Below are 17,296 nucleotides of genomic sequence, written 5' to 3' on the forward strand. Positions count from 1 at the left end.
GTCATAGCCCAATTCTCACAGGCAGCTCAAGTCTGATGAACTGCTCACTGGAGCAGAACAGCCTAAATGCACTCCTGTAGTCACTTGAAGTCACCGCACATTGGCGAGTACTGTCCTGCCTCAGAGCCTGGCTGTTTCAACTAAAACACATCACCAAAACGGGTATACACACGTCTTTGTCCACACCTGCTTGGTCCCTGATGCATACTTCTACTGTACTTAATATTTATTCTCTTACAGTTAAGGGCTAGGGAAAGAAGTATGGGAATAAGCTGCAAAAGCTAAAATAGGAGGATATTTGGTGAGGTTGGTATTTCGGGAGTACAGGCATGTCCAGGGGGCCACAGAAAGTTGCATTCATCGGTTTTGCTAATTTCATATTTGTTATTTACTTTGCCCTTTTGAGGCCACGTGGTAGGGGGCAGGGCTAGGAATAAAACTGAAGTCTTTTAACTTCAAATCAAGGTAATTTCTACTACACCATATTGCCTTTAATCATGTTGTGGAATGTGGGATGCTGGAGCTATTTGGGGAAGCCAAATAAAATGGAACCCTCACTCTACCTGGTACTAAGTTTTTCACCAAATGGACTGAGAATACAAGAACAATAGGTAAGACTAACTTAGAAGATGGCAGAACATAAACCTACAAATAACTAAATGGACAGAGAGAACAATTTTAATTACAGGGATTGGTGTCCAAAGAAGGGCAGGAACTTGAAAAAAAAATGTGTTATAACTATTATTCCAAGTTTATACCAAAGTACGTTCTTATGCTTAGTTTCCCTTTTCTCCGCATTCCTCCTTCATATAGATGCATTTTAAAATTCAACTCAATTCTGATGCTATCTAGCTAAAGATAGCATCAGATTCCACAGGTTTCCTCCTACAAGGCCACCCCGCCCCCATTTAGATCCCAGTTGCAAGCCACCCCAGCTTTTTACTTGACTGACAACAGGTGGGAGATTTCAACAATCACTCCAGAACTCAGGGAAAAACTTACATTTACCAGTTTCAACTGCCAGATGAAGAGATACACAGGGTAAGCATTCGAACAAAGGAATCTCTGTCCTCGTGGAACTTAGGGCCCAGCTTGGTGGCACGTGGGAGAATTATGGTTCCTCAAGCATGAAGGTCTCCTTAAAAGGGCCTAAACGTTGCCTTCTTGTTTTTTTTATGGAGGCTTCCTTAAATAGTCTCGATTGACTGAGTCACTGGCTATTGGCTGATTCAATCTCCAGCCCCTCCCCTCCCGGATGTGTGTGGGGGGAGGGACTAAAATCATATGGTTTAATCATATGGTTAATGCCCCTGGCAATGAGCTCCCCCGCGCCTTGTGTGGGATCTAAAAGTTGCCTTTATTAATAGAAAGACCTCCATTTCACCTTTGTGGCTCTGAAGCATTTTCAGGAACTGTGAATGAAGACCAAATATATCTGAGAAATATATTTGGGTCATCTGAATGGCTAAATATTTATTTTTTATAAGTCATTCTATCACAAGTCATAATAAAGTCTTCTTCACATAGCTTCTATAATAATCAAATAGATGATAAGTGTAGAGGTTCTTTTGTAATTGGAATGTCCTATACAAGTGCCATTACTTGTTGTTGCAGAATTACAGTGAATTGAATCAATTCGCCTTCAAGGTATTAATTTTTCCTTGGTGGAGAAGAGAAACCCTGAAATCTGTGTGTGCCCCTTTTATGGCCCTTTGATAGTCATGGGAAGACTTCTTAAAGGGGCGATGTATCTGTATCTACATCTACAAGTATATATGCATCAACATATCTCTGTATCTATATGGAACCTAGCATTTCTCTGACCTATTCTGACAGTCACTTGAAAGATTTCCGTGCGGGGGAAAAGGTCAGGATAGTAAACACCTTGTCAATTTGTTAATGAGTTGTTAATACTTTTTTTTTTTTTTTTTTTTTTTTTTTTACTGCAAAAGCCTTTATCCCAATGGAGACCCAATTTAATGAATTAGGCTATATTCGAAAGAGACTTATTTTTGCCCAGGTTGCAGGGATGTTTAGCACCTAGAAGTGGCTGTAAACTCAAATGCCCAGAAAGGCTAGGCAGATTGTTTCGATTAGTGAAAATGTCTGCACATATTCACCGAGTGGTGAAAACCAGGACAAACCAAAAAGTGCATTTCTTGCCTAGAGGGGGCAGCTGCTATTCAACAGCAGCTGACCGAATGTTGCCCAATATTTCCCCAATGTTCCAACCTTTCAAGAGAAGATAAAAACCTAGATTTTTATAATTTTTTTCTATTTTTAAAATATACCATGAATACCATAAATAATTCAATCTAGTCCATGAACTTCTTTGGAATTCATGGCCTACAACCAACACAGGCAGAGCTACCTTCTTGTCCGTTTTCTGTAAGGTCATGATTAAATCTTAGTTCTTTCTGTTTCAAGACCCCAGTGGTGAAGCAAGGACTGTGTAGGAGTCAGCATGCAGCCCGTCCATCCCCTGAATCAGCTAACCTTGGCTGCACATTGGAATCACCTGGAGAGCTTTAAAAATACTGAAGCCTGTGTCCCAGTCCCAGAGATTTTAATTCACCTGGCCTTGGTTGCAGCCTGGGCGTGGGAATTTTAAACAGCTTCCCAGGAGATTCTAATTTGCAGCCTGGTTGTGGTTACCAAAGTGATGAAAGGAAATTGAGGGTTTGCCCAGTGCCTAGAGCAGTGGTTATTGGTAACCCACTAGGAGTACATTCTTCAGCCAGCGATGGGAAAGTGCGTGCTGAAGTCTTATGGGGATCACATCTGCAATGGAAGTGGTCCTAAACACTTACAGATTAAAATCCTAAATAGCAAAGAATTTCTACAGTGTTTTTAGACTATATTTAAACTTTTCTTATTTTTCAGACAGTGCTTAAAGTTTGCATAAATCCTGCAATTTTTTGTTTCTATAATACTAAATAAAAGGTGTTTTATCTTTTTTTAAATTTTTTTAATGTTTATTTATTTCTATGAGAGAGACAGAGACAGAGCATGAGCAGGGAAGGGGCAGAGACAGATGGAGACACAGAATCCGAAACAGGCTCCAGACTCAGCTGTCAGCACAAAGCCTGATGCGGGGCTCAAAACCACAAGCCATGAGCTCATGACCTGAGCCGAAGTCAGATGCTTAACCGACTGAGCCACCCCGGTGCCCCAAAAGGTGTTTTATCTTACTTTGTCACTTGGGTGTCTAAAGGACAAACAGTTGGACACTGCTACAGGTGGATGAAATAAGGCCCAATACTTTTGTAACTTCAGTGACATGTTATTCTTGTCTATCCAGCTTTTCTTCCCTACTGGAAACAGAACTCCTCTCTACTAAGTGGAACCCATTCTTTTTTTTTTTTTTTCAGTGTAGTTAACATACAGTGTTATATTAGTTTTAGATGTACAATATAGTGATTCAACAACTCCATATATTATTCAGTGCTCACAATAAGTGTACTCTTAATTCCCTTCACCTATTCATCCATCCCCCACCCACCTCACCTCTGGTAACCATCTGTTTTTTCTCTATAGGGAAGGATCTGTTTCTAGGTTTGTCTCTCTCTCTCTCTTTTTTTTACTTTGTTCATTTCTTTTGTTTCTTAAAGTCCACATATGAGTTAAATGACATGGTAACTGTCTTTCTCCAAGTGGCATAATTTTGCTTAACATTATACTTTCTAGATCCATCCATGTTATTACAAATGGCAAGTTTTCATTCTTTCTTATGGCTGAATTATATATATATATATATATATATATATATATATATATGCACACACACACCTATACCACATCTTCTTTATCCATTCATCTATCGATAGACACTTGGGCTGCTTCCATAATTTGACCATTGTAAACAATGATTCAATAAACATAGGGGTGAGTGTATCCCTTCAAATTAGCGTTTTCATATTCTCTGGGTAAATATCTAGCCAACAGACACATGAAAAGATGTTCAACATCACCCATAAGTCGGGAAATGCAAATCACAACCACGGTGAGATACCACCTTATACCTGTCAGAATGGCTAAAATCAAAAACTCAAGAAACAACGTGTTGGCTAGAATGTAGAGAAAAAGGAATACTTGTGTACTATAGGTGGGAATGCAAACTGGTGCAGCCACTGTGGAAGACCAGATGGCGGTTCCTCAAAAAATTGAAAATAGAACTACCCTATGATCCAGTAATCACCCTGTAGGGAACCCATTCTCAAGACTCAGATGACACTGACGATGGTCCCCCCACCAACCCCACACTGCCTGTCCCTTAATATACACCAATTGAAAAAGGGTTAGCCAAGCCCTGCGATCCACCTGGCCACAGTGACTGATTCAGGAAATGACCCAAGGAAGAAAGTCAATCTTCCCTTAGATTTGATATATGGGTGCTAGGGGGAGAAGGGGTGGGGGGAGAGAAAGACCCTCTTTCTTTGGAATGGAGAATCGGAAGAATAATTTAGCAGAGATTAATTTGTGGCCATCTATCCCAGCCTCAGGGAATGTATGGGGGATGTACAGAGACAAGCAGAGATAAGAGATCCAGAGAGCTGGTAACATCCTTTGAGCCCTGTATTTAGCTGCCTGCATGTTTATGTGAAGAGTAGATTGCCTTTTCAGCTTAAGCTATTTTGAGCTAGGTTTCTGCTATTTACTACATTGGTATTAACCCACATCCTCTACTCCTAAACTGGTATAAGCAGAGTCATCAATTTACTCTAAACCATGATACACACACCTGCTAAAATGGGACTTGGTTTAGAAGACAGGAAGATAAGCTTTATTTTCCACACCAGATTAAAATTTTATCAGAAGGGAATACTCCAAGTGGGAAAATAGTGTGCATGCCCATCAGACAAGACAGTAAATCTGGAGGGATCCAAGCTCTGATCAGGCCCAGCTTTGCCTGATATACGGGACCTGGGAGAGTTGCTGGGGGAGCATTAACGGAGGAAGATATATACACAATATGTTATTGGTACAGACCCTATTTTTCATGGTTAATTCTCCCCCAAACTGGCCTATAAATTCATTGTAATTCTAGTGGAAAATCCAAGCAGTGATTTTGCAGAAATTAACAAGCTGTTTTTACATTTCGTATGGGAATGTCGAGGGTCAGGAATAGCTGAGACAATTGCAAAGAAGGCAGATACCAATTATCAAGACTATTGTAATGCTGTAATAATGACGGGAATATGGAATCCATGCAGAAACAAACAGAGCAATTAAACACAACAAAGCATCTATTCTTTTTTTTTTTAATCTTTTAAACTAATTTTAAATGTGCAGAAAAGTTACAAAAATAAAAGAATTGTCTTGTATCTGTTATTCCACTTCCCCTAATATTACCATCTTATGACTGAGTTTTGAAAGAAAATTTAAATTCGATATATGGAATTGTTTCTCGGTTTTGTTTTAATTTGTGGGGTTTTTTTTTTCTTTTTTTTTTTCCTGTTAGCTGTGACTGAAAATTCTTTCTGGTGTTTGTTAATCAGTAATCAGTTGTACTTGAACCTTTGCAAATTTTCCATCCTGATAACTTCCCCATCTTTGGAGTCTTAGTGTTTTTCTTGTAAATTCATCCGAACTTTTATATTTTAGAGTGTTAGTCCTTTGGCACACTTGTACAAATAAATTCAACTTATTGTTTGCCTTTAAGTTTTGATACAATAGTTTAGGGGGTTTTTTTGTTAGTTCGTTTTTATTATTTGTTTTTAGATTTTTAAGTATTTATTCGTATGTTGAGAACCATTTTGCTCTCAGTGATGGCATATCATTCTACTCTTTGAGAATATATTTTGAATTCCGAAAAGAACCAGAAACCATTTGTAGTCAAGTCAAGTAACCACGGTATAGATAAACAAATATCATTTAGGTTAAAAAAATGGACAAACCAAAAAACAAAACCATCAGCCAGCTGTGATGATAATATGATGATAACATTATGATTTTCTCGTGTGATCAAGAAACTGCTTAAAAGCCAATTTCAAAAGCATTTTTTAAATGGCACCATCAGTTGGATTATATGAGTTCCTGTGGAAACTAATTCGAAGGATAATAAAAAAAAAGATTTTCCCATTATGACTTTTATGACATAATGAAGGGATACATGGACTGGAAGAAAGACTTGCAAAAGAGTAAGAAGAGCTCTGTTGGCTCCATTACTATTGAGATGTATAATCATTGGCAAGTTTTGTAATTCTGTTCATTCAGCAAATATTTGTTGAGTTCTTGCTGTGTGCCAAGCTCTGTCTTACGTGCTGGAGATATGTTAATAAACCAAGCAGCCAAAAATCTTTGCCCTGTGGGATTTGTGTTCTAATGGAGAGAGGCAAAGCGTACACAAATAAGCAATAACATAGCAGGTTAGAAGATGATAGCATGATGGGATGAATTTAAGCAGAAAAGGAGCCTAGGGAGTGTGGGCGTGGAGGGAAGGGACATTTGCAATGTTAAATAGGTGGTGGGGAAGACCTCACTGAGAAGGTGACAATTGAGCAACAGATCCCAGGCAGTCAGAACAGCAAGAAAGTGGCAGCAGATGAAGTGAGAAAGATAAAGGGAGAGGAGAGGGACAGATTATGTAAGAATCTGAAGACCACTCCACATGGGGTTTGGAATGACATGATGCCCTCATGCGTTAGTTGGATCCCTCTGGCTGCTCTACGGAGAACAGATTGCAGAGGGACAAGTTTGGAGGCAGGGAGACTAGTGAGGAGGTTGTTGTAATCATCCAGGTGAGAGACAATGGAACCTAGAGCAGCCTGGTGGTGTGGGGGTGGTAATTTGGTAGAGAAGGAAGTCAAGTTCTGGATATATGTGTGTGGGTGTGTGTGTATAAAATATATTTATATATATATATATATATATATATATATATATACACACACATATATATATATATATTTATATACTTATAAGTAAGCCTTAAATTGTGTCACACAATTTAAGGTTTACTTATTTTTGAGAGAGAGAGCACATGCACAAGTGGAGGAAGGGCAGAGAGGGGGGACAGAAAATCCAAAGCCGGCTCCCAGCTGACAGTAGTAAGCCCAATGTGGGGCCCAAATCCATGAACCGGGAAATCATGACTTGAGCCGAAGTTGGGTGTTCAACCAACTGAGCCACCCAGGTGCCCTTGGATATATTTTTACTTGATATTCTCATATATATTGATCTAAATACTATATATTAAATGATGATCATAATCTCTAGATTACATTAATGACTTATATTATCTATATTATATTATAGTTTTTACATTGTATTTCTTAAAATGCTCATTAAAAGTGTAAACGTTATAGAAATGTAAAGATTCTGAGCAGAAAGAATGAACATATGTGCTGGAGCAGAGACCAAGGGTACAGTCTAATTATAGGATTTTTGCCTGAAAATGGATAAGGGCTCATTGTCATGTTAAGAGCATGGGGAAAATCTTAAAGGTCTGTATAACTGACAGTTTGAGGGTCCATTCCCTGTGGGCACTTTAACGATTTCACCCATTCAGAGATAATAGTTTAGATGATTGTTTTCTCAGACCTCATTAGAAGGGCCAACTAAACGTGACTTGAGCACCGAGAGAGTGAAGTGTCTGGGATAAGAATGTAGCCTTCCTCTATGTCAGAATGGAAACTAGGCCCTAAGGAGTAACCTTAGCTCCATGTATCTAAACCTTTAAGAATTTTAAAGGTTAGAGGAACAAACATGTACTAAGTATGTAACATGCCAGGCACTGTGCTGGGTGCTCACGTGTGTTATCTCATGTCATGTCGTGTGGAAACTCAGACTTACTCGAGTAAATGATTTATCAAGGGTAGCACCGTGAGTGAGTGTTGGAGGCAGGATTTAAATTAGTGTGCAGGCATGCAAGTCTGTGATCTTTTTGCTATATCTTACAAATGAATCATGCCTGACTGTGTAACTGTAAGGAACTCAAAGTGTCAATGCTAGGAGAAAGGATATAGATGGATACTGGCCTTTCAGAGTGACCATAGAGAGGGGTCTCTCATAGAGGAGATGACAACAGCTATGGTTTTCATACTGGGTCATGCATTAGAATCACCAGGGGCATCAGGAATATACATTTTTTTTTATTTTGAAAAAGACTTTCAGATGACTTCTAGGTAGGCAGCCTATCACTAGCCTACCTAGAATAAGGTAGAACCACTCAGAATAAGGGGTAGGGACAACAAGTAACAACAGGAGACAACATAGAGCCTATAGGTAGCAACCTGAAACTCACTGGCCATGAGTAGAAAAAAAAAAAATCTGAGCTTCATTCAATTTGTATCAAATACAAGCAATACAAACAATTTTTTCCTTTGTTTCTAACTAACTAATAATCTTGTTTGAGGTACTGAGGTGTTATTCCCCACATTGTGAAGGTTTTGTGGAATCATTAAAAAAACAGAGGTGGAAGGGACCTCAGAGATTGGTCCCCTCCTTGGAGAGCTGTGGAGGCCAAGACCTAGAGAGGTACATGGCTTGTTGGAGGTCCCAGGAATCCACATGTGGTCTCAGTTCGTGGTCTCTCCATCAAGCAATTCTGCCTCCCTGAATATTTTTCTCAGTGTCAGTCATCCTGCTGATAAAACTTGGTATTCCCGGGTTTAATTTGAATGTCCAATTTTGCTTACCTACAGCTGTCCCCAGAAACAAACTCTAAGTATTAAAAAAGCTATTCCCTGTCCACACAGTTCTAATGATTTTACATTTCTTCAGCCAGAATAAGGCCCTAGCTTGGTTTTAAATGTCAGGACTCTTCTGTATTTCATTTTCATGTTTAAAGGTTATTCTAATATAAATGGGGGTTGGGGGTAGGCAGAGCGGGCTGGCTATCTCCAGCACTCCTGTTGTTTCTTTAATGCACGAACCCTTCCTTTAGGCCTCTTCATTTGCCTCTCAGTCATATATTTAATTTTAAACAAAACATTTTTCTCATTTATTTCCCCATTACCTTTGGGCCAACCCATTTTGGAAAGAAAAATGAAAGAAGTATTTGCCCCACTTAAACCATTCTCCTGCCCCCACTACCTACCCTTGTGATCTACGTGCAGTTCTGTGTCAGCAGACATTTCTCTAGGTGGAATATTCTGTGTCCCTGCCAGAAAGAGCCAAGGCTTAATTGAAGCAGCGGCCGGTCACCAGCCACTGACATGAGGAGAAGGGAGAGAAATCACACTAGAGCTTGTTCTTATCTTGGACCAGCTGCCATTCATCTCTTTTCGACTTTCTCTTCCTTTTTTGTCTCAAGATTTTGGACCAAAGAAGCAGGCCATCTTCCTGATGTATCTTCACATCTACAGAGAGATGTAATATGATTTTAGTCTCTTTTTAAGGGGGGGGAGGAATCTTTTTCATAAGGTTAAGATTATCAAATATTTTAATACCTTCCATCTTTGTCTCTTTTTAAAATAGTGCCTTTCCTTCAAAGCATCAAGGCATTGTAGGAGCAGTAGATGGTTATAATTCTGATTGGACCACTGCCCTTTGGTCCAATGGGAGTCATAAATGGGAGTCCCATTTGGTCATAAATGGGAGTGAGAGTCTCAGACATTAACTAAAGTTGTTGAGGTTCTTCACACACTAGGCCCTACTTGTCATAAAATCCTACTTGAAATTTTACTGTAAAATCACTGGGGAGAAACACATGGAATTCTAATTAAATACAAAAAAAAAAGTATCTGCACAATTAAAAAAAAAAATGATGGGGCAGTAGGCTCTGCTTAAAGCTTATCATCTGAAGGAAGAAGAAATTTAGTTTAAAATATTCAGTTCGTTAAAATAACATGACTTCGTATGTAGATTAGGACTATTTCCTGGACCAGGCTCATGACGATAAGCTGCAGAGGAAAGCATGGAGAAGGAACATGACTTTGGGGAGACTGACCTTGAGAGATGGAGACTTGAAGGAAAGGAAGTGGTTCTGTTTTTTTGAGCTCTTTTCTTTTTTCCTATCTCACCTAACCTTGAATTAACCTAAATTCCTTTGTACCTGAATTTCAGGCTTTCCCCCTTCTTAGCACAGCCCTCAGCAAAACTATAAAGTAGATACTATTTTATCATCTGTTTTCGTATGACAAGCAACTATTGTCTTCACATTCTCTGTACCCACTAACCCTTTTTCCTAAGAAGCTGACAAAGGTATGCTATGTGGGCCGGCCTGCCCTTCTTACAGATAAAGCTATGCCTTGGGAAGGGAAGGGGGTACCACTGTCATCTCTCCACCTAAGCCCTGGGATCCACTTGGGAGGACATAGCATGAGCATCGGGTAAAGTGCATGGAACAGAGATTCAAAATCTGAGAGGCAGCATCCAGGGAAACACTGAAACCTAACCTGGGTAAACTAGACAGACCAGTCATGATTCCAAAGGGGGTGACAGGTGGAGGAGGATCCAGGTAAGAGGTAACAGGGTGACTGGAGTCTGGGGAAGCCAGATGAGGATCACAGGGTTCAAAGCATTAAGTGCAAGGTGGGACCTGTGATGGAGCAGAGCTTGGATGCCCTGAGTATGGGACCTGTGGCTGGTGAGGAGTTCTTAAAGTGTCTACTTGGCTCTCACACCACCTATCACAAATGTGCTGACAATTAAGCTATACACACTTGGCTCCAACTTCATTCTTCCATATTTCACTCTGTATGCTAGGCTGGTGTCCTACTCACTACATTGCTGGCCGTTTCCCTGTTAAGTTCAGCCCATTGGTGGCGCTAGAGGGACACTACCAGGCAGTAACTCTGGGCAAGCTAAACCCCTTCTTTGAGTCTCAGCTGCCAGACATGAAGTGGGGATAACAGCCCCAATCGCTGCCTTTTAGGATTAAATAAGCCCACGCAGCACAGTTCTAGAGCAAGTATCAGTGCCTGCAAAGAAAGGAGGGGGTGGGTTGTCCACCTGAATGAACACTGACCCTTCAGTCAGTCAGGGTGCAGAACCAGGCAAGATCCATCCAGTCAGGGAAACAGAAATCACATTGATTATTTTAACAGCATGAATATAAGGGATTAGTGGAAAAGACACTGGAGGACTGAAAAAGTGAAGTAGTAACACAGAAATGACAGGAAGCAGCCACCCTTCTAGGTTGGAAGAATAAAGGGAAGAGGCTGGAGTCATTAAGAACATAGAAGGTTGGAAGGGAAAGCTGGGGCCCAGTTTTCTGTGGAAAGGACACTAGGTAGGGGGAAGGAAGATAAGGGGAAATGCAATCAATTGCCACTGTTAGGGTAGGACTGTTGCTGGGGCAAGACTGTAATGATGCTTCCCTTTTCACTTCTATTGCCAGGAAGCTCAGAGTCCAACAGCTACCCCACTTTTGGCACATGAGTAGAACTTTGTGTCATTACGGCTAATTCTTCTTACTTTATCGACAATAATTTTATTTCAACATATTTTATATTATAGTGTGCACTTCTTTGTGAATCTCTTCAAAATCTTTTCGAAAACCACAGAATATTTCTATGTTCATCTATACTATGTTCATCTACCTGTTTGTCTATACATTCATCTATAACTTCTCTGCCTCCGTTTCTTTTTCATCTCTACTGTCTCATCTATACCTCTATTGATACTTTTATCCACATCTGTAACATTGAGACAGGGACATCCAAGTCTGCCCTTGTTTTAGATGTGTGTTTTTAACTCAATCTGAATACGAAAGCATCATTAAGGTCTTGAAAAAAAGACGGCTCACATCTGGTCTTCAGCCTCCACTGTGGTTCCATGAGAAAGTCTTGCACTGACAGATGTACCAATGGGCCTGTGATATAGAACCCAAAACTTAAAAAGTTCTAATCCATCAAGAAATCTCATTCATCATTTCATTTTTTGGAAAGGATATGAAAAATGAAATGTCAGAGCTATAATGTCAGGACCGTTTAAAATGTCAAGTGCTTGTTGTTGCATAGCCTGGCTGTCTGCTGTTCTGATCAAACCCCCAACTGGCATAATAATTACAGATGATGCATTGCATTTTCATGCACAACTGGACCCAGATTTATAGCAAATCAGTGGAAACGTTCTCATTGCCCAGTCTGAAATTTTCTCCTTTTGCTACATAGCTTAAGACTTTTCTTTTGGAACAGAGCATTATTACTGATTCAAGATAGGATTCAGGGTAAGGAATAAGAAAAAAAGGCAGAAGGAAAGTTTCTCCATAGACCAGAACTTGGTCATTTATAATACACAAATCCAACAGGAGCCAAGAGGCAGCAAACACATTTGCCAAAAGTCTGTTTAAGAAGAATGTTAAACTATGGAGACACTGTCCAAATAATCCAGTTCTATTTCAAGAGGCGGATTAATTTAGGTGTGGAAGGAAATGTACACAAGTTCTATTTTGAACTGATATGGAGACCATCCTTCAGTCTACTCATCACGTTCTAACCTTCAGAGAGAGTACTAATGTATAAACAGAAAAGCAACAATTCTTCCATCTACAATCTTTATGGACATCTCCAAGGGACTTAAGTGATATATTCACGGGCTGATACCAATTATAATATATAATTGAATATATATTCAAATATAATGAAATCAATAGCATGTACATGGGAGAATTTCATTTCTTCTCCACTGGAAGTTTTGCCTCCACTGAAAGTCAGAAAAGGCATTCTCCCAGCCACTTTATTCCCACCTTCCCTAGATCAGCCTTGTCACAAGGTTTGAAGGAAACCTCCCTTCTGTGTCTGGCTGATTCCCATTATAGATTATTTTCAGTACACTGGAAAAATCAAAGCTCTTGGAAACAATCTCCAGAAGATCCTGATCTTCTTCCGTGCCATTGATAAATTCTTCTAAAGTCAGTTCTCCTAGAAAATAAATGAACAATTAACAAGAGTCTTTGTCCATACCAATCACTGGTATATACAATATATTCCCTGATATTTTTATTGATATTCTTCTGATATCCTTTCACCTTGACCAGACTCTAAAGTCTTCGAATATCCTTATATAGCAAAGCATTCAATGGTAGGATTGCCATTGAAAATCAAGATGACAAATACAATCTATTTTTAAGTTGAGAATCATCAGCGATGCACCTATGTTCACATACATGCGTATGTCTCTACACGGTATTGATTATTTGACCTTTAATCATGAAGATATGACCAAGTGATAGGAGTATGGATACTGCAGATTTCGAAGACCAGGAGGAAATGACTGTGTGCATGGCTGTTTTCAACATTCTTCTCTCTGAGGAAATAATTGCAGGGACCGTCCACAGCTGTGAGGAAGGGTAAACATTTATTCACTCCACATACAATTATTGGTCAGCAGGTTTCTTTTCAGATTTTTGGTTCCTAATTTCATCACTTCGGCATAAGCCAAAGTCTCATGCTGGTCAGTCCAGTGTTATCAAACCATCACCATAGAACTGTGCACCCTGGCCACCCTGTTTTGCCCCTACCCTCATCCTACAAGACAACTTTTCAACATTTTGGGGGAGATGGGAGGGGTTCTCTGTTGACTCATTTGGACTATAATTATAAATTTAATGTGACACGCTGGATAGCTAATTTATGCAAGCATAACCCTCATGCCCCTGTTAATCACTATCTTGAAATATAGAGATCCTGTCCTCCCTCTGCATTCCCATCAAGCAGAACGTGCAGTGAAAAGTGTTGTTTGGTGTTCAAGGTCAGGGGCTCTGGGGCTGGCCAACCTGGAGTGTCTCCCTTATAACAAAGAGTGTCTGGGTGACAGACCTTGATTTCCTTGGAAGTGCTGTGCATGAAAGGAGAAGGGCCTCTGATAGTTCCTGGGTTGAGTTGCTAGGATATAAAACTTGCTGCACATAGATGCCAGCAGCAGCTGCTCTGTCCAATTGGCCACTCCTGGCCTCCCTGTATGTCAGCTCCCCCAATAAAGCAATATAGGTTACTGGTGTGGAAAAGAGAGAAAAGATGGAATTTCTTTAAAAACATTTTTTAAATTGAGATATAATTGACATATAATATTGTGTCTTTGGGTCTTTCCTTTGGCCTCAGCAGACCACCACCCACCCTAGGCTTCAAGTCTGCTGGGATTTGACTACACATGAGTGCGTTAAAGTTGAGGGGTAGAGATGTAGTTCTTGATCTCAAAGATATTGTATCAAATCGGGTTTGTGGCTAGGTAGAAGGCCAGTCAAAGACAAATCCAGAACATTTGGTAAATAGAGAATGGGTACCTGAGGCAGAAAGGCAGCAGGAACTGAAGTTAGATGTTACATTGTACCTGTACTTTTTAGTGGACAAAGTCAAATATCCAAAATACCACAATAGTGAATCAAATATAAATAAGGATGAATTATCACATTCTCATAAGATACCTTTTGGTCTCAATGGCAAAATTCTAAAACACATCTTCTACAGGGAAATTTAATCTTTGTTCCTTATGTTTTCCTTATACCAAAGAAGTTTCTGCAAAACCCATAGGGTAGGAAGGGAGTCATCTATGTCTCACAGGTAAAGTATAGCCATGGAATAAACCAAAGTTAAGTAGAGAAAACTGAAAATAAGGAGTCGTAGTGTGTGGCTGGGGAGGGTCACATGGGTGCAGAGTGGTGAGTCATGGGAACCATAAATAACAACAACAAAACAACCCCGTTTTTGGCAAAGGGAAATCACTGCTGCTAAATTACCAGTGCAATTTTTTTTTTCAATTTCTAGGGGCTTAGCAGAAGCAAGAGAAGTGAGAGTGGGGATGGGGTAATGAAGTGTTTTTGTTTTTGTTTTTTTAATGTTCATTTATTTTGAGAGGTGGGGAGGGGGCAGAGAGAGAGGAAAGACAGAATCCCAAGCAAGCTCCATGCTGTCAGAGCTCCATGCAGAGCCCAAAGCAGGACTTGATCCCAGGGAAACCAGGAGATCATGACCTGAGCCAAAATCAAGAGGCAGACACTTAACCCACTGAGCCACCCAGGCTCCCCAAGTGAAGTGGGTTTTGATCGCTCAGTTATAACACTTGTCCATTGTCACCACTGCTGGTGGAAAGAGCCATGTCTGAGGGTGTGGAGTGTATAGACATCATGTCAGGTGAAAAGCAACTCAGATTACTTACTGGTGTGGAAAAGAAATAAAAGATGGAGTTTCTTAAAAACCTCTTTTAGGGGCGCCTGGGTGGCGCAGTCGGTTAGGCGTCCGACTTCAGCCAGGTCACGATCTCGCGGTCCGTGAGTTCGAGCCCCGCATCAGGCTCTGGGCTGATGGCTCAGAGCCTGGAGCCTGTTTCCGATTCTGTGTCTCCCTCTCTCTCTGCCCCTCCCCCATTCATGCTCTGTCTCTCTCTGTCCCAAAAATGAATAAACGTTGAAAAAAAAATTAAAAAAAAAAAAACCTCTTTTAATTGAGATATAATTGATATATAACATTGTGTCAGTTTAGAGCGTACAACATAATGACTTGATACATATAACATTATGAAATCCTCGCCTTGAGTTTAAACATCCATCACCTCACACAGTTGCACTTTATATTTTTTTTCCTGTGATGAGAACTTTTAAGTTCTACTCTCTTAGCAACTTAGAAGATGGAACTCTTCCGTGATGCTTTTTTTTACTTTTCTCAAAACATGTGTGACCTCTGCATATTCATTTTTTTCACGTTACCTAACCACTTACCATAAAAATTTCTTTTGGAAATGAAGCCAACTTCTACCTATAGCAACTTATGTTTACTATTTCTATCTAAAGTACTTTGAAATTTTCCTCACCCTTTCCCCCCAGTAATTAGCATTCATTCATTTTTCATCAGATATTTATTAAGCCCCAGCTACAATTGCCATTTCCTTCACCACACCGCTGGTGACTGAGCTGCTGGAATGTGGGAGGGGCTCAGAAAACATGCTGACAAACTGCTTTTCTTTATCTGATGTTCTTAAACATTGCTTCCCAATCCTCTTTAATTTGTCTGAGGATTTATGCCCAAAGAAAATAAAAGGACGGTTTCTGAATCTCTCTAGAAAGGATTGCCTATGCCGGTCCAGAAGCTTCCCTTCAAAAAATCTACCAGCAGAGAGGCAAAGCCAGTAAGAGGTGACTGAGCTGGAGATCACAGGACTCAGAAGGATCTAAAACAATTTTTTGAGTTTTTATTATTTTGCTTTATATTTAAAAATACATTTCAATATTTATAGGGCATAATTCAGAAAGTACACAATTTTATTTTTGCATGTTGAAGCATACATATACTTATAATATATGTCTACATTACATTATTTAGTAGTTTGTTGAGTTGGGGGACACATTTTCTCCTCCCGGGGACCCTGAAGGTCAATGCTCTTCCATCACTCAGTACCAATTTCAGCAGCTTCATTGATGATGAATATTTTCCTTAGTCTTGTTTTTGCAGAGTGGTTATCTTATTGATATTCCTGGGTCCTGTATTTATTTGCATGAGTGTCTTATATTATCTTTCATAACAAAACAAAAAATGACCTCCTATCCCCACCCCCAAAGAAAGCCAAAATTTACAGTGCCTGCACACGTTAGCATTTTTGCTCTAAAGAAGTCAGCTGATATTGAAAGAAACCAGCCCATGTAAAACCCTTTTTTTTTTTTTCAATTCTTTTAAATTAGAGCTTGACGAAAAATCGTGGTGGGGCTGGGAAATTAGCCAAGATGGGAATGGGAGTCTCAGGAGATGAGAATAGCCAGATTTTCAAGGGTGGATGCCAGTGAAGACGTTAAACGACACAGTGTTGTATTCATTAGCAAGGTGGCACTAGAGGCATTTAGCAGCATTTTATAGCAGAGTTAAGTGCAGCAGTTTCTTCTTTTCTATGAGAAAACCTGATTCCCTCTTATCTCCCAGTAGTTCCGTTTCCAGTTTGAGTCGCTGTGTCTCTCATGGTTTTCCACGATGTTCCAGTCGAAAACATTGGTCCTTCTGGTTAATTGCTCAATAAGATGTCTTCCTGTTTTCTGTTACCTCAAGTATCAACCCAATAATCACCTCTTTCATTTCCTCTTTGGTCTTGTTCTGTCTCTTTTCACTTTCATGGTTGATTATTACGAACGACTTAAAGTCTCCCCTGCCCCTGTGCTATTTGGCGCTATGTTAAACTTGCCTGGTACACTTTCTGCACTTGATGTTGTGAACAGCATCTATAAATCTTCCTAAATCATGTCAAGAACGACTCCTAAGCAGCACATGGTAGAATGCGGATTGCCATTCTTCCTGCAGGAAAGGGTGCAGAATTCCATGCTTAATCATTTATTCTGACTTAGTCTTGCTGTCCTGCCTGTTCATTTTTCAATAATATTGAATGTTGAGCTTCAATTTTCTGTCTTTGTGATTCTTCTCAAGTTTTCCTT

At 39.8% G+C, this 17,296-nt stretch overlaps 1 protein-coding gene across 1 annotated transcript in view; it reads right to left on the reverse strand.

The window, feature by feature from the left end:
* Window positions 1–12,143: 12,143 nt before the first annotated feature.
* Window positions 12,144–17,296, reverse strand: part of GUCA1C (guanylate cyclase activator 1C) — a 32,679-nt gene continuing 27,526 nt past the window's right edge. Inside the window, exon 4 of the mRNA XM_045501939.1 lies at window positions 12,144–12,809. Within this exon, the coding sequence (XP_045357895.1) occupies window positions 12,640–12,809 (170 nt within the window). The 3' untranslated portion in view covers window positions 12,144–12,639. The remainder of the gene's footprint in view (window positions 12,810–17,296) is intronic.

The sequence above is a fragment of the Leopardus geoffroyi genome, chromosome C2, assembly GCF_018350155.1.
Source record: "Leopardus geoffroyi isolate Oge1 chromosome C2, O.geoffroyi_Oge1_pat1.0, whole genome shotgun sequence".
Taxonomy (NCBI): domain Eukaryota; kingdom Metazoa; phylum Chordata; class Mammalia; order Carnivora; family Felidae; genus Leopardus; species Leopardus geoffroyi.